The sequence below is a fragment of the Salarias fasciatus genome, chromosome 17 (assembly GCF_902148845.1).
Source record: "Salarias fasciatus chromosome 17, fSalaFa1.1, whole genome shotgun sequence".
Taxonomy (NCBI): Eukaryota; Metazoa; Chordata; class Actinopteri; order Blenniiformes; family Blenniidae; genus Salarias; species Salarias fasciatus.
The window spans coordinates 14,319,979-14,337,958 of record NC_043761.1 but is presented as its reverse complement, the minus strand read 5'-3'; the positions used below and the strand labels follow the sequence as shown (position 1 = coordinate 14,337,958).

At 43.7% G+C, this 17,980-nt stretch overlaps 1 protein-coding gene and 2 long non-coding RNA genes across 3 annotated transcripts in view; all 3 read right to left on the bottom strand.

The window, feature by feature from the left end:
- Positions 1-17,980, bottom strand: part of LOC115404653 (plexin-C1-like) — a 34,599-nt gene that overhangs the window by 8,876 nt on the left and 7,743 nt on the right. The window contains exons 2-3 of the mRNA XM_030114056.1: positions 5,838-6,425; positions 1,691-1,827 (exon numbers count right to left, since the gene is read on the bottom strand). Of these exons, the coding sequence (XP_029969916.1) occupies positions 1,691-1,827; positions 5,838-6,425 (725 nt within the window). The remainder of the gene's footprint in view (positions 1-1,690; positions 1,828-5,837; positions 6,426-17,980) is intronic.
- On the bottom strand, positions 8,789-9,366 carry LOC115403966 (uncharacterized). The gene is made up of 3 exons (XR_003933288.1): positions 9,299-9,366; positions 9,033-9,132; positions 8,789-8,822 (listed from the first exon to the last, which is right to left on the bottom strand). It is a non-coding gene; the product is annotated as an uncharacterized LOC115403966 (long non-coding RNA).
- On the bottom strand, positions 10,203-10,824 carry LOC115403960 (uncharacterized). Its single transcript, XR_003933283.1, has 3 exons — positions 10,807-10,824; positions 10,588-10,721; positions 10,203-10,358 (listed from the first exon to the last, which is right to left on the bottom strand). It is a non-coding gene; the product is annotated as an uncharacterized LOC115403960 (long non-coding RNA).

Sequence of the window (17,980 nt, the reverse complement as noted above, 5' to 3'; positions counted from 1 at the left end):
CTGTCCTCAACATTGTCCTAGGCTTTACTTCTTATTGTCTCATGCTAGCTGTTGCCAAAGCTGTCCGTCCCTGGGAGAGGGATCCCTCCATACTGTGGTTCTCCCCAAGATTTCTTCTTTTCCCACTGGGTTTTTGGAGTTTTTTCTTGCCGGATGTGAGGGTCGAAGGCGGTGGTTGCTTCGTTCTGTCTCGTTACTGTAAATATTGACATCTTACCATTATGCTTATTCACTATTACTTTTACCGACCAATGTAACATCTTGAAGCCCTCTGAGGCAACTGTTGTTGTGATACTGGGCTATACAAAAATAAATTGATTGATTGATTGATTGATCTAATTCTGGCGCATGACGCTCTTTCACTACTCCAGAGGATTGACGTTAGTTTTGGCCAGAGGAGCTCGAATAGATGGAAAATGACCACAAACCGGTAAGGAAATAAAACATGTTGTGTTTGGTGTGAACAGCTTTGAGATTTGTTGAAGAAGTGTGTGAGAAACATGCGATCTGAGGTGCCGGCTGTGAAATGTGAAGATCGGTTTTGGGTTTGTTTTGCCGCTGACGGGAGCTGGTCAGCTCAGAGAATATTCTGCCTGGTATCATCTTCAAGTGTAGATTTTCTAGTTTAATTTGATGTCCAATATGTTGCGGTGGAGCAGACGGATCTTGCGTTCTGTAGCGTTTTGTGTCCAGAGGTGTGGGTGAGGGGGGCGTGTTATAAAACAAACACTCGGTCGTCAAAGTGCAGCTGGAGTCTCAGTTAGTGAGATTAAGACTTCTTGTTTGAGACACAGTTGAAAGAAAAAAATCCACGCAGCACTTTAGTCACTTTTTACACCTGGTGAAGTCGCGCACAGCTGTCGGTCCGTCGGGCTGAACCGGTTACATAAATTAATTAAATCATAGTCGTGAATACGTGACTCGGCGTTCTGTTCTCCCCTGGGAAAACGTGACATGCGACATCACTGAGAAACATTTTCTCTTACAAATTCACTTATACATATGTTATGAGGAAGTAACGCACAGTCACTTAGGAAAGTAACTTAATCAGATTACTGGTTTGGAAAGATGAACGCGTTAGATTGCTCGTTACTGAAAGAAAGTAATCAGATTAAAGTAACGCGTTAATTAGTAGCGCGTTAGTGACAACACTGTCAGTACCAAGTGTCGATTAATCTAAGGGATTGTACCATCTGGTCCTATGAGCTCAAGTGTGCCTGATTTTAATGGTCTCATCCTTCTGATCAGCATCTTTCAGACAATTTTGACATTTTTTGAGAGAACAGAAATACTTTATGAATGACAGAGGAAAAAAACTTTAACTGTTGATCCACACAGAATAATTAAGTTGAATCAAAAACAAGACAGAATAAAAAATTAAATAATGATAAGTAATTTTAAAGACTAACATTTACAAAGATTAATGGTGACTAATACGAACAGACAGGATGAAATTAACCAAAACACCATGAACAATATTCACAGGAAAGAGTTACAGAGAATTACGGCCTCAAGAAGGAAGAATATTTTAGTAATTTTTACATTTTTTTTCTCTTTTTCATGCAGCTTTTCTTTCCTCTTTTTTCTAGTGGATGAAATGAAATTACAGATTCAATAGTTTGAGGTTTTTTGGCTCTGAGGTCTCAGAAGCTGTTTGATGCTGACAAGATGTTCAGTTTGATGGACTCACCTTGATGAGCTGCCCGTCTCCAGTCCCGATGAAGAAAACCATCCAGCTGTTCTGCCTCACTGCCAGAACAGAGGTCATGGAGCTCTGCCTGAGGAGAACTGTATTCTGACGCAGAGTTCTAAGCGATCTTTGAAGATCTTTCTGTAAAAATAGGGTATTTTTGTTAAAACCTGATGTACTGGTAAATTTGCGTGCTTTTAAAGAAATTTGTTTAAAGCAAGTTGCCATAATTGGAGTAGGTGACCTTTTTTTTGTTTGTTTTTGACTGAGGTTGAATTGACTGTGTTCTGCATTAGTTTTCTGAGAAAAAGCAGGTTCAACACTCAGTAATGAAAAAATAGGTGTAAAATATGATGCATCAGAGAGGAAGAAGTGAGGAGGATGATTTTCTGCTAGCATGAAGCACCTGGACTGCACACACTGCTCTCCTCCATCATCTTTTTATCATCAGTGAAGCCCTGTTATGACACTTTGTGCTGTCTGTTTTTTATATATGTATTTTTAAAGCCAAACATGAAGCTAAAGTCTCTGCTTTGCGTTCACCACGACCTCCTGAATGCTGATGTTTTCAGTCACTGTTAGCTACTAGCATAGTTAGCTTTGGCTGCAGAGTGGACACAACTTTGTTCAATTCTTTCTTATAAGCCGTGGTTTGAGCACCGTGTTGCTTTCTTTAAGCCTCACAGCCAGGGTGAGAGTTTCACTGCTGTTTGGTGACTGTTTACGGTTTCATTTAAAAACATATTCGGGTGCAGATATTTTCCCTTTTGGTGTAACATGTTTTCAGATTTGTTTTTCTTTTTTCTTTGTGATCACTGCTTTTGAGATCAGTCACACCTGAAGTCAGTCAGGCTGATTGGAGCTGCAGGATAAAGTGTGTGTGACTGCTGCAGTCTAGAGTGTGTGGCACACCACCCTTATGAAAGACTCATAGACTTTGAAAGAATGTTTTATATAAACCCACAACACATCTCCACACAGAACCTCACTTCCACACAGGAACAACCCACACTGCAGCCACAGTGACAAATTAAAATCATCAGTTTCAACATTCTGTTCAGTCAGATATACTGTACTTCAGTTGAAGTGGGCCTGTTTTGAGGTTCCAGGTTTGCTTTTTGACTTTGTGTCTGTTATGACTGATTCTGAAGGCAGGGGCCTAAAATGTGACGTGCAACTTTTATATTGTTGACAACCTGTTGAACATCATTAATTTTTCTTATGGATTGAATTTTCCAAGACTTGAAATATTTGAGGTTTGTTAAGCATTGAATGTGTTCAATGCAGCAGTTCATCAAATTCAAAGTTATTTCAACATATTTTGTTATAACATAATACGAATGGAAACTAAATCCAGGACAGACGTCCTGGTGCAGTGTCGACACCTTCACTCCTCATCTTTGGTTCTGTGTCGCAAAATTCCACAACATCTGGACCAGACCAGTAAACTTAGATCCTGCTCAGTATGAACAATGCATTGAAAATTACAATGTAATGGATTTATATATTTCAGTTATTTAAGGTGTTTAATACTGATATGGTTTTAATAAAAACCTACTTGACTGAAACTTTCCAGAGAAAATTCTGTCACACCGTCTACCTCTGGCTCTAGCCAGTGGCTGGCCGTTTCTCTTCTCCCTCCTCCTTTCCTTCCTCCCCTTTTCTCTCTGTTGGTGGGCGTGTGCTTCTGGTGTGTGATTTGTGGACTGGTGCAGAGGAGCAGCTGATCACCTGAGTGCTTTCACCTGCAGTGGGGTGCGGTCACAGCAAACAATTCATCTCTCTATAAATCTGGCTCTGACCACCCGCTGCTCCGGTTCCAGGACCACGCCTGCTCACCTCCTCGTCTCATCAACTCTGGAACAGAAAAGTCTCTTGGATCCTCCCTCATTGGACTGCTGCACCAGCATACCCATCCAGTCTCGCCTCCAACTGCACAACCTGGATCCCACCTCCCTTGCCTTTCTCTCCGAAAGCCCTGTCCCTCGCCAGGTTGTAGTGGTTTGGCTGCAGTGTAGTTATTTACATTCTTGGTTACTTCTGTCTTTGTTAATTTGTGCTGGTTGGTTCGGTTTGTCCTTGGTTAGTTCAGCTCGCAACTTGTCTGTTTGAGTTCTATTAGAGTCAGAGAATATTCCTGCCTGAGTCCTCAGTTCGTTTGTTCGAGACCCGTTTGTTACCAGGAAGTTTTGACAACTTTTCTTGCTGTTCTGGACTGATCTGGTTTTGTGTTGGGTTCCCAGTCTGGAAATAAATCTTTCTTTGGACTCTGCTGATCTAGTCTCTGTCCGCGCCTGAGTCTCTGAGTCCGAACCCTGACAAATTTGTACAGAAACACACTGATCATGGGTCTGATGATCACATAAACCTGAATATAAAAACACATGACTGATCTTTTGAAAAAAAATCATCAAATTTGATAGTCTGTTCTGATCAGCATTGACTGTCATGCTGTTATTATAACATTACAAAATATTAAATTGAGTTGAATTTGTTTGAATATGTAAACCCATTAAAAGTAAGTGACTCGCGCTATCTTCTGAGAGATCAGGGGGCTATTGCACAAAAGTTGGATAAATACATCCAGGATAAATGGAAATGCGCGGCTTGAGTAAGCCTAGTCGGTGTTTTCTCGGATCAATCGGTTGCACATTTGCCGAGCCAGGATGAAAAGACGCGGCTTACTCCAGCCAGGTGAGGAGCATCAGGATAAGTGGCGTTCACGGCGTTCTTCAGAAGACCACGAGATCGATCACAGAATCACAGATTGAAAATGGAACAAGGACGAGCATCTTACTTCACACGGGATGAGCAGCAGTGTGCGGACTGTACCGCGGCTGTTGGGGGGGCTCACTTAAAAAGGGGGGTGCCCCAGAGCGAGGACTTTACACAAAACACGTCCATTAATATCACTCCATATATTACAGCCTGTACGTCTGCTGTGGCGTTTAAGGCATAGCGCCCCCACGCTTTAATGGTGAGGACAAGTACTGCATGCAGGCCGGCAGCTTTATTAAAGTGAAAAAATGACGCGCAAATCACCCACTAAAAATGACCTAATTCTGCATATGATCCATGATTATGATCATACAAAAGTGATAATAATAAAATACAGGAAATACACGGGGGGAACAGCATTTTGCCAATATTTAGGATATTTATTCAAGAAAATTTCAATTCTGTGTCCGTGTTCTCTATTGAATCAGTTGTTCTCATGCTGTGTTCTGTTTCATCCCTCATCTGTCATGAAGAACAAACCTGTCGGCCAGAAAAGAAGCTGCAGCAGGTGAAAACCAGACATAAAAATATTCTGCAGTCTGGTAAGTTACTTAAGTGTAACCCAAAGAGCAATTATCAAATGAAGTGATAAATTAGTTGTCTTCTGAGAATGAATTTCTGTATGATTTTAGCCGTTAAAAAAGTGGAGTCAGAATGATGTGGGACCCTTTCACTCCTAAAGGTGGAGTCCTGAAATAGGATTTTCCTATTTTCAGAACACGGTTAAGACAAAAGGATATGCTGTCTTTTATATTGAAGTCCATTTCAGTGGTGTGATACATTTATTTTTCCTTTGTTTCTCATTTTACTCATTGTGTAGCCTCAGGGTTGTTTTATTTTATTTCTTATTCTTTATTTTTTACATCAGTGTGGTTTAGAACCAGTTTCATTTAGGTTTTTTTTCCATTGTCTTTACAATAATTGTGAGCCTTTTATTGTAGGACTTGTATTAATAAAGAAAGGATTCTGAAATGTCTGTGTTGAAAGTTATGTTGGTCTTCATATAATCTGTGCAACAAAATAATGCTAAAGTCAACCAGACCCTGCAAATGCAATGACTACAGTAATAAGATTTGGCTGCCAGGAGGATTAAATGATGTAATGTGCAGAAAATCCAGGAAATGCTGTAAACCACGCCCGTTTCTCACATTGTTGACAGCAGTTTAATCTTATCCTGGGTAGTTAGCCTGCTGTGGAGCAGCTGCAGAGAATAAATCACTGTGGTGACTGGTCTGGGATAAACTTGGCCAGCTTTTGTGCAATCGACTTGAGGATAACTTCGTCCAGGATAACCACAAGATCACCACAGGATAACAACAGTTTGCCGGCTTAATCCCTTATCCTGGTTTTGTGCAATAGCCCCCTGGACTGAAGTCAAACAGCAGCAGCTGGCTGTTGGTTTGTCTTCCATCCACACTGAACACGCCGCTCCACAGCCTCTGCGGACCACCCGGGACGACCGAGGAGGCCAGCAGTCTGCTGCCATCACTACCAGAGAAGATGACAGCTCCCATCAGAGACTTCAGAGTCTTCTCTTCATGTAATTTGTCTTTGAGCCAAAACAGATGGATGTGGTTGTTTTTAGCACCTGGTGGCTCATTGGCGAGCAGATATATGGTCGAGTTGATCTGGAATCCATCCACGAACTCCAAGTTCCCTTTACTTTTGATGGTGGGTACGCCAGATGCCTCATTTGTAGAAAATATCCCCCCGGTGGAAGTGTCCTCAGTGTTGTGAAGGTTTACAGTTCCTGAATCAGAGGGACATTTCTCCTCTCCAGACCCGTCCTGTTGTATCGCAGTCAGAATATAAGAGTCACTGCGAGGCTGGTTTTTCTTCAGGGTCACCAGAAAAGCGACGGACGCGCTGCTGCGTTTGGCTGGTCCCACCTGGAAGTTTTCCTTGTGCAGAATGTTGGAGATGTTGTTCAGGTCCAGAATCTCACAGTATCCACACGCTCCATCGATCACACCGCCAGCTGATCACAGACTGATTCTTCTCAAACAGTAATAAAATATTGACCCTGAAAGTTGCGTTCCAGTCAGCGGCAGCAGGAACTCTGTAGAAGTCCTCCGTGTCCGGATTCAGGACTCCTCTCAGGGTCAGACTGTGGACCGGGGTCAGGTCGTGGGTCAGCTGGTACAGTTTCTCTTCAGTGGCGATGTAAACCGTGTTACTGTCCACGGCCAAGTGACGGATGTCTCCATCCAAGAGAAAGGATGTGTCTTCCTCCAGACACAGACTCGGGGCTCCACAGAGGATTAAAAGCAGACCGAGCAGCAGGACCATCTTCCAGGGAGGGAGGCAGCTTCAGCTGAGAGACCCTCACACACTTCAGACCTGCATGGCTCTCTGCTCTCCGACACACACGTCCTGAAAGCCGTGCATAAAAGCGCCTGAGTGAAAAGGAGAAGTGCTGAAAATGGGAGGGAGCAAGTCCTGCGAGGCTGAAACTCAACTGACATTTATCTGTGTTTATTCAGGAAATGTCACGATTACACAGTGTAGAACTATTGACTGCACAATGTGAATTTAATTTCAAAATTAAGTCTGTCCGGTAATAATCTGTGTGCAAAATCTGACCATCCTGATGCTGAGCGCTCCTCAGTAAAACACGTCTTTAACCACAATGAAATTTGCTGAGATTTTTTTCAGTGTGGAAATCAGGAACCTTAAAGGTCTGAATGCTGCAATAAATAAAAATATACAAATTTACCCCATCTGCAAGACTTAAAGGCAAAATATTTTCTTCTGCAATATGTATGAAGACTCTTCGGTTTGCAAACCCTTGATATTGACCAATGCGTGCAGATTTAGGTCCCTAATGCAATCTTTAATCACTGATTCAAATGAGATAGCCCTCAGAACAAGATCAAATCAGCCTATCAGAGTTCAGGGAGAATTTGCACACAAATCCTATCTTTAAAAGCCAATAACACAACGATCTGATGATACAAACATCAGAAGCTGGCACACTGTCCTGGGGCGGGGCAGTGTGCCAGCGCACGTGTGGGATTGGAGCGTCAGCTTTTTCGATCTGTTTCAGTGTCTGGCTTTCGCCAGGGAGAGGACCAACAGGTGGGCGAAGCAGCACACGAAGTAGAACAGAAAATTATCACTTGTCAATTTCAGTTTGGACCAAATACGGATTCAGCATTGTGTGTTGATTTATCCTACAACACATACAGCTACAAAAACTAAACCTGTAAAATAATAATCTGTCCGAAACATGTGATAATACCGACAGGAAGTTATTGATGCTGATTTATGGCATGTTACTACAAGTAAGTAGACAATATCCTCCCCATCTCTCTGCGACAAACATTGACAAATAACATTGAATTACCTGATTTGAGTAGATAAATAATTACAATTTTAATAAATGTTTTTCTCATTTTGGGATTTAGATCATGAATATAAAGAGTAACTTCTCAAACCTCTAAGTTAAACTACAATATGAGCGCTGTGCTCTCATTGCATTGCTGGGTTTTCTTCAGGTCCTCCAGTTTCCTGCCACAGTGTAAAAACATGACAGGTTAACCAGAGATTCTACATTTAGAGAAGCTGACACGTCTCACATCTGTGAACTCTGACTACATTTGAAACATTTTGATTTCTTGACTTTGAAATAATTTTAATTATTTTTTGTTTTTCTAACTATATTATGAAAACAAAGTTTTCCATAGTTAGCTTAAATCCAGCAATGAGAAGACAAGAAGTATAACAAGCAAATTTTATTACATGGTGACCAGACATAACATGTACACAGTCTGCAAAACTGGTTAATACAACAAAACAATTGAATGACAAAAAAAGGCCTTATTTCATTTTGAACAAATTCAGGCCACTCTGAGTAATAGTACAAAGTTAAACAAAAAGTTACAAGAAATGTGTTGTAAATATGAGCTATAAATGATCGTAACTGAATAAAAATACAAAAAGTGCTTCACATGATTAAACTGTTTCCCACAAGCTTCCTCTTTATACAGTAAACATGAGATACATGAACATGAGAACCTGATCCCAGTGATACACAGTCAGTCTGAAATCTGTTGATTCTGTCTTGCTGGTCACAGTATCTGCTTCACAACAAACCAAAAGAAATGTTTTAATGGCAAATTAAACTTTAAAAAAGAACAGAAATGGAGCCGCTGCCTGTGGTGTTTAGAAGCTTTAACCAGCCCATTTACAGTGCGGACATACAAGCAACTGAAATTACTAGTAATATAAACAACAAATCCAAACCTTTCTTTGAGACGATCTTGAACTTTTTTCTTATAAAACAGCACCAGTGATCAGTGTTTGTTCCTCTTTGTGGCGACTTTCTTATCCCATAGACAGATAAACACCAGCGCTAAAAAAAAACAAAACAAAAAACACATTCCAGTTCAAATCAAGGAAAAACACAATATTAGTCATGAAATTAAGCAGAAAACATTGATTAGAACCTTCCAATAAAATTCAGTGAAAGTGAAAAGTTTGTAAGAAAACTGTTTCAGTATTTAAAAACTGTAAAACAAAGTTAGTGGTTTAAAAGTGGAAAATGTTGTTTTTGTCCACTTACCAGCAATAACACAGGGGATCAGCATGAAGCGCAGGATGACAATGACTGGAGGCATTAACATTGGAGGAGCAAGTAACACTGTCTTGTCACCGTATTTAATCTAAAACAGAAAACATCTCATCAGAGCCTTGAGCCAGAGATATGAAGGCTGGATTTTTGAGTGAATGTTGATAAAATCATCAAGTAAATGTGTCCAAACAAATGCAGGAATATTTCTGTGTACATGTGCATTTCATACAATAATGAGCTTTCTTGCATTTAATTACCATTAACGTCTGGAACTGTGCGCTGGGTGGGCTCTGAATCTCACAAGAGTAAAAGTTGAACTCTTCACCAGGGTCTTTGTCTCCATGATGCAGGGGTATCGTTTCTCCTCCTGCTCCCCCCATACTGACAACTCCGCTGGTGTTATCTCCAGTTTGTCTGCTTTTCTCTGAAATGACAGCAGAAATTCATGTTGATCCCATGTGGAACACGTTGGTGTGATTTCAACCAAAACAGAAGAAATTCAACCTGTATGGTGATCTGGGACGTGGTCACCCCTCTGTGTGGATGTGAAGCTGATGAACTCTGGGTCTGGATGGTAGATCAGGTTTGTGGAGCAGATCAAGGTTTTCATTGGCGACTTTCAACAGAAGAGAACTGCTGGAAACTGTGGAGGGATTTGTAGCTGCAGGTGACTTGAAGGTGAGATTCTGCATGAAATCAAAAGAGAAGAGACGTCTCATATTGATGATACGATTGTTATTTGACTCATTGTTTCTATGATCATAATGATTAAGATGTTCCAAGATGTTGTGGGTCTTCAGATTGAGGAAACATTTCCTCCATCATTCACAACAGAAACCCAAACCCTGGTCTTCGCTCTCCAGACCCACCTGATGGTTCCTGTCAGTTGGAGGTTGGACTTCCTGAGGGGCTCGGCTGTGAATGACCCCCTCCACAAACTCAGGTGAGATCCAGTGAGTGTGATCTTCCTCCCCCCACTGCAGGTTCAAGGAAAGTCGTTGACATGAAACTTATAGCTCAGCATGATACATTAAAAACAGATATTAAAGAAAATCCTGGTAACTCTTCATTTTCAGGCAGTCGACTGATTATTGTGTTTTGTTTTGAGCATCACAGTATCCGTAAATCCAAGCACACCTGATCCAGGAGTTCCTCGGTGAAATGTCTCGACAGGAAGGTGACGGCTGGTAGGTGATGCTTGCGTCACCGTGGCAACTGCCGTCTGGGAGGAGAACGCAGGCTTTCACTGTCCCTTTACGGTTTGCTCTGGGAATGTGGAAGGTCAAACTGGAGCCGCTGTTGTTCCAGACAGGAGACCTGAGCAGAGAACACACAACAAGACTCAACAAGATCCAGAAACAAATGAAAACTGAGCAGAGAAATGCTCCTCAATGCTCCATCACTCTTGGAAAACTGCACCATGTTCTCCTGAGAGCTGAGAGAAAAGGTTGGATCATGTCACTCCTGTTAAAATGTGATGGGTCAGTGTGTTTCATGGCTGCTGTTTCTCCTCTTGGACTTCCCAGATGTGTGTGAAGCGACTCACTCCTGTGGCGTACAGTCCAGGTCTGCCTGCATCCTCACTCCGGTCACACCGCTGAGGTTACCACCTGACAACACTGCGTGGTTTCTTCCATAGAAAGACACAATGCTGGGGCTGATGGAGGAGATCTCAGGCTTCTGACGAGGGAAAACACATCAAAACACAATCAGCAGCAATACAGTCAGAGTGTGGAGGAGGAGAGAGTCAGAGGAAGAGACTCACAGGAAAGTTCAGCTCAGACCTGCAGCATTTGACACACACTGTCCTGCAGGAGGAGGAAGAAACACTTTACAGTGATGGAGCATCTTTCTGACACATCAGATGCTGTGGGCTCTGTATGATTTGGATTTACTGCTAAATTAACAAGTACAACATAAATGAAATGTAGATGAGCCTGTATAACAGTAGAAAGATGTTATGTACATTTAACAGTCGTTCATTAGCCCAGGAACAGCCGTTGTTGCTCCATTCACAGCCGGCTTTGATACACTGCTGACACCTGAAGGGAAAACACAAATCAGAGTTTGAATCTGCAGGAAGGAACAGGAAGAGCTTCATACACCACAGTCACCCAATTGAAACAATCAAACTGTCGGTAAGGTTCAATATGAAAAAAATATAACATGCTATATGTCCGTAGAAAACGTCTGCTTCGTTTGAAATTTTTACAATTTCCTTGGTGGTTTGTGTTGCTGGATTAGAGCCTCCTGCAGGCTTATTTTTCACACCCCTACTTAATGCGAGTGCTTGGAAACCCACGAAAGACAAGAAAAGCAGATACAAGCCAACTGCTCTTCAGGTTTATTCAGTTAATTGTCAACAGGTCAGTTCAGAATTCAGCAAATAAATAGTTGGAGTGGAGTTTCAGTCGTGTTGTGAAAGACCGAAAAGGTAATTACTGCAGCAACAAACAGAGTACTTCTACAGAAAAGATGACACGAACTTAATCAAATTTTCTTTCAATACCATGCATCTGTAAATTGAAGTTAAATTAATGGAAGCAACTTTGCAGGATCAAATCCATTATCAGTGATGCATCTGACTGATGATCTTCTTTAACTCTCTCTTTAATCTTCAAAACTCTCCTACTGGTGTGGAAACATGTTCCCCCTGCAGCTGTCTCCACTGCTGTGTGAGTGAATGACATACAAGACTCGGGTTGGTGGTCCACTCCATATCAGAACAGTTGCATTAACTGCAGTTGTTCGGTCAGACTTGTTGAGCCAAGCGCCATCTTTACAGTGACCAGCAGGCCTGTCGAACAGAAACATGATCTGCATTTCATCATTTTGAAAACTGACAATATGTTTTAATGTGAACAGAATGTAATGAGACAAGAGATCAGTCAACTGGTGGTGAATATCGTGTCTGTTTGCATTTCCTTCATCATTTCTATCAAATCACCTTCAGGAGGACGGTCTGCTTAGACAGGATGCAGGTGCATTGTGGGAACTGTGGAGGAAGGCCATCCTGGCTACAAAGCTCCCCAGAAGTTGTGGAGAACTGACAGGCGAACCGCGTCTCTTTGCTCACATTCACATGAGTCTGGATGTCAGAGTGAGCTGAGAGAGAAAGAACAGAAGATGAGTGGTGAATCAAGGAGCTCCAGCTGGTTCAGTCCTCAGAGTGTGATCTGGTCTGAACCTGTCCAGTCCCGTCTTCAACAACTTTGTGGGAAATCAGTTTCTGCTGGAAGACATCAGGAATGGACAGCCAGTGGGAGTCCTCACAGTCATCTTCAAAGGTGCAGCTTTGGAAAGAAACACATGTTCTCACCAAGTTCATGACTGCTTGAAACTGTTCCAGAAGCTTCTTCTCTCACCTTCCTTTGGAGACACACCACACACAGTATGGATCCTGAGCAGTCCACCACTCCTGGACATTTGTGTGTGTGCTGCACTTTGCTACAGCCACACGCTTCATCTACAAACAAGAACATTGAAGAAGACGTCAAAACACACCAAATGCAAAGGAAAATTATTTATTACAAGCTGTGTGAGACAGTTCCATCAATATCTACCTCGTTTGAAATGGCACATACACATGTTTTATGATCCACTGGATCCAGGTGCATTCTGGGAAACACTCGGCGGTCCTGGTTGGACATGTAGAGCACTCTGGGACAGGTGGTGTATAGTTCCTGTCCACAGCAAGCTGACGACAAGAGTGAGAGTCAATAAATGTTCTGAGGAAGAAACTTCAACTTCAAACTGGATCCTGTTTTTCTCAGAAGTCTTTAAAAAGCTGTTAATCGTTCATCGTTCACAGGATGTGGTTTGTGATAAGTCAGAGCGAGGGATGTGTCAGTCCTCAAATGTGTCTGTTGTCTGATCTGATCTGAAAAGGCTCCGTAGGTTTATGAGCATCAACTTTAACTCAGTATGAGAGAACTTAATAAAAGTTGCTGTATGATCAGATTTCTGGATGATTCCTTTATCATGAATAAAGAAGCATCATTAACAAATGACATAAGGTTTGAAATTTTATGTCTTTTTTCTGAGTAAACTTCAACTTTTTCAAGTTTTTGTCAGAAGATACAGAATTAAACTTCTTTGCACTAAGATAAAGAGAAAATATTCCGAGCTGTGGTGATTTCTGATCATAGTTTCATTTTGCTGAGCTGGTTCATTCTTGATCAAATTAAGTTTCATGGAGCCCTGAACTGAAACAGGTTTGACTGTTATTGTGTTTAATATACTGTAGACGGTTTCATCTGGCGACACAAAAATCACGATGTGAAAAGATTGCAACAAGGCAGGACAGAAGTTTCATTTTCAGGCCTAAAAATAAGAAAGTATGAGTTTTTCAATATGTATTTTCATCAGTCTACATCAGGGGTTTCACAGTGTTCATGACCAAAACTGCTTTTTTTCTAATTTTCCACCAAATCAAATTTATCTGGGGTCACAGAACTTGTTTATCTTTTAAAATGAGGAGAGCACAGCTTCTGAAGTGTCATACAGTATATGATGTAATCATTGAACACAAAAACTGTATCTTATGCTGCATTAATGAATTTTTAATTTCAATTTAGGATGAAAACCATTTTGATACATTTTCAACTTTTGTTGTTCCTCATTTTAATCGTCTCATCCTTCTGTTACAGCATCTTTCAGACAATTTTGACATTTTAGAATAGAATAGAAATACTTTCTTAATCCCAGAGGAAAAAAGCTTCACCTGTTGATCCACACAGAATAAATAGAAAGAAAGTTGAATAAAAAAACAAGACAGGATAAGAATTAAATAATAACAAGTCATTTTAAATACTAATATGTACAAAGACTCCCCCCTGACCTGCCACCTTAAAGTGGTGGGAGAGTTTGAGTGGCCGCTTGATCCCAGGAGCTAGGGCGGGTCTCCCATGGCAATCAGGTCCTGGGTGATGGGCCAGACGAAGGGCAGGTCAACAGCTCCTATGATAAGGTTACAATCGAGGTCCGTGACGTCGCCCGGTATGGCGCAGCCGGGGACCCACCCTGGAGCCAGGCCTGGGGTTATGGCTCAGAAGAGCGCCTGGTGGCCGGGCCTTTGCCCATGGGTCCCGGCCAGGCTCAGCCTGAAGGGGCGACGTGGGCTGGCCCTCTGGCGGACCCACCACCCGCCGAGGGAATCGTAGGGGCCGGGTGCAATGTGGATTGGGTGGCAGCCGACAGCAGGGTTCCCGGCGACCCGATCCTCAGACACAGAGACTAGTTCTAGGGACATGGATTATTACCTTGTTGGGGGGGAAGGACCCCGAGCTTGTGAGGGAGGTTGAGAGGTACCAGGTAGATATAGTCGGGCTCACCTCCACACACAGCCAGGGCTCTGGAACCCAATCCCTCGAGAAGGGCTGGACTCTCCACTTCTCTGGCGTTGTCCGCGGTGAGAAGCGGCGGGCTGGTGTGGGTTTGCTTACAGCCCCACAGTTCAGCCGCCATGTGTTGGAGTTCACCCCAGTGAACGAGAGGTTCGCATCTCTGCGCCTTCGGGTCGGGGATAGGTGCCTCACTGTTGTCTCGGCTTACGAGCCGAACAGCAGTACAGAGTACCCGGCCTTCTTGGAGTCCCTGGGAGGGGTGCTAGACAGTGCTCCATCTGGGGACTCCATCGTTCTACTCGGGGACTTCAACGCTCACGTGGGCAGCGACAGTGAGACCTGGAAGGGGGTGATTGGATTGCATGGCCTCCCTAATCTGAATCCGAGGGACGTTCTGTTGCTGGACTTCTGTGCTAGCCACAGTTTATCCATAACGAACACCATGTTCGAGCACAGGGGTGTCCATAAGTGCACTTGGCACCAGGACACCCTAGGTCAGAGGTCTATGATCGACATTGTTGTCGTGTCATCTGACCTCCGGCCGCGTGTCTTGGACACTCGGGTGAAGAGAGGAGCAGAGCTGTCGACCGATCACCACCTGGTGGTGAGTTGGATTCACTGGCAGAGGAGGAAACCGGACAGACTTGGCATTCCCAAACGTGTTGTGAGGGTCTGTTGGGAACGTCTGGTGGAACCCTCTGTCAACAGAGTTTTCAACTCCCACCTCCAGGAGAGTTACTCTCATATCCCGAGGGAGGCTGGGGACATTGAGTTCGAGTGGACCATGTTCTCCACCTCCATTGTCGAAGAGCTGTGGTCGTAAGGTCTCCGGTGCCTGTCCTCGCGGCAACCCCCGAACCCGGTGGTGGACACTGGAAGTAAGGGCTGCCGTCAAGCTGAAGGAGTCCTATTGAGCTTTGTTGGTTTGTGGGACTCCAGAAGCAGCTGACAGGTACTGGCAAGCCAAGCGAACTGCAGAACGAGCGGTTGTGGAGACAAAAACTCGGGTCTGGGAGGAGTTCGGGAAGGTCATGGAGGAGGACTATCGGTCAGTCTCAAAGAAACTGTCCAGCACCTCAGGGGGGGAAGCAGGTCTCCACCAACACTGTTTACAGTGGAGGTGGGGAGCTGCTGACCACAACTAGGGATATTATAGGATGGTGGAAGGAATACTTAGAGGACCTCCTCAATCCCGCCGCCACATCTTCCGTGGGAACAGTAGCTGAGGTGTCAGAGGTGGACTCGTCCATCACTCTTGCTGAAGTCACCGAGGTGGTCGGTAAGCTCCTCGGTGGCAAGGCACCGGAGCCAGATGAGATTTGCCCCGAGTACCTTAAAGCTCGTGTCCGGAGTTTCCGTTCGTTTCCAACGTATATATCATTTTTCAACAGAACTTAAATGTGTCAGTCTGGTTCGATACTACAATATAATGTTAGCATAAAGCAATATAAAAATGTATTTATGAGCCCCGCCTTCGTCTCATAGACCCCCATGTTATCCGAAAAAGCGCCGGTCAGTGTCAGCCAATAGACTTCGAGCTTCCGCATTCTCGTGCTGTCAATCAAAGTGTGGAGCAGCCAGAGAGCACGGCCGCTCGCCCAGGCAGAGGAGAGTTAAGCCGGCCACACACTACAGGATTTTTTCAATCTTCCCCGATTCAGACACCACACACTACAAGACAGCAGAGGACAGATCGCACCCGATCTTCCTCTCCTGATCTTCTAGTGTGTGGTGTCACTCCGGAGCAGAACACACACTAGCAGATTCTTCAGCCGAGAATCGGCTCCTCACTCCTCCAAATCTCACGTCGTCCGACGTGACTTCGTGCTGTTTCCCTTCATTGCTGTTTTTACATTCATCTCCACTTTCAATAATAAGTGGAGAACTCATTCGTTCCCTCAGTTCATTCATTCACATTGGTATCGCTCCTTCAGTGCAGACCCCCACCCGCCGTGCGCACGGAGCACGGACTGTCAGCACCTTGTTAGAAAATTTAAATGTTAGAAGAGGGAAACATAGTTTCAGATCATTTTATTATAATTTACATTTAATAATAATTCAGCTTATTAGCTAATCTGTTTGTATGTTTTTTTTGTTTTTCTTTTTTACTTTTGAGTCTCGAGTGCAGCAGTAGAATAAAGTTATTAGCAGACCGTGTCAAATAAAAGCTACTTTTTTAAATCTTTTTTAAATCATCAAATATCTTAAATCATTCTTCATGTCCACAGATTTGATAGTTTAAATCAGAGTAAAAATACGTTGATTAGGAAAGTTTCATTATAGTCCGCTCTGTCTCTGAGGGCACGGAATCAGTGGAAAGTTTTTTTTTTCTTTTATTATTATTTTTTTCTTCCCCATTCTTCCGTGATGGTAATAACGGAGATTAATTAAAACATTGGGATTATTGCAGGACTGGCGGAGATGCAGATATTAGATCGGAGTTTGGGTCTGAATGGAGGATCCAGTTCATCCAGGAGCGACAGGATTAACCATCACTTTCTGCACAGCTGAGTTTAGGAGCTCTGGCTTTTCTGTTTCACTGTCATATAGTGAATATATTTCACAGATATATATTCATCATCCAGCTCTGACAGCTGTGAGTGGATGTTTTTAATCAGCGGCACCTTGGTGAGACGGAGCTGTTCATCCAATCAGAGAGCTTTATTTCGAGGGTGTGGACAGCTCTACTCAGAGCTGATCGGCGCCTCTCGGAGCGCACCACACACTACAGGATTTGCAATCGGAAATATTGAACATGTTCATTATCTCCGATCTCCCCTTCCGACGCCTCCCGAGAGGCTCCGACCGGAAAAAATCTCTCGGAACACACCGCACACTACACGAAGATCGGACCCGAACTCATTTGCATACTCCCGACAATCGGACCCTGTCGGCCTCGATCGGGAGGAGAAGATCGGGGCAAAATTCGGCCCGATTATCCTGTAGTGTGTGGAGGCCCTTAGCTCCGCAGCAGCCGCCGCGCTTACCTCGGATATATCCACTGTCTGCTGAACATCCACTGTAAACAGCTAAACATGGAGGATGCTGTAGGACTCGGAGGCTCTCATTTTCACCTGACGGATAATAGCGTGCACAATTAAAGGGGCGTGGCTTGGTCGCTCATGAAAGCAGAGGGAGGGCTGGACCTCGAGACTTTGGATTAAAAAAAAACCTCTCTCTTTCAAAACTCCGGACACGAGCTTTAAGTCTCTGGATTGTCTTGGTTGACACGTCTCTGCAACATTTTGTGGCGGTCGGGGACGGTGCCTCTGGACTGGCAGACCAGGGTGGTGGTCCCCCCTTTTTAAAAAGGGGGACCGGAGGATGTGCTCCAACTACAGGGGGATCACACTCCTCAGCGTCCCTGGGAAAGTCTATTCCAGGGTACTGGAGAGGAGGATCTGACCAATAGTCGAACCTCGGATTCAGGAGGAAAAATGCGGTTTTCTGTCCTGGTCGTGGAACAGTGGACCATCTCTGTACCCTCCTTAGGGTGTTCGAGGGTTTGTGGGAGTTCACCCGACCAGTTCACATGTGTTGTGTGGATTTGGAGAAGGCGTTCGACCGCATCCCTCGTGGAGCCTTGTAGGGGGT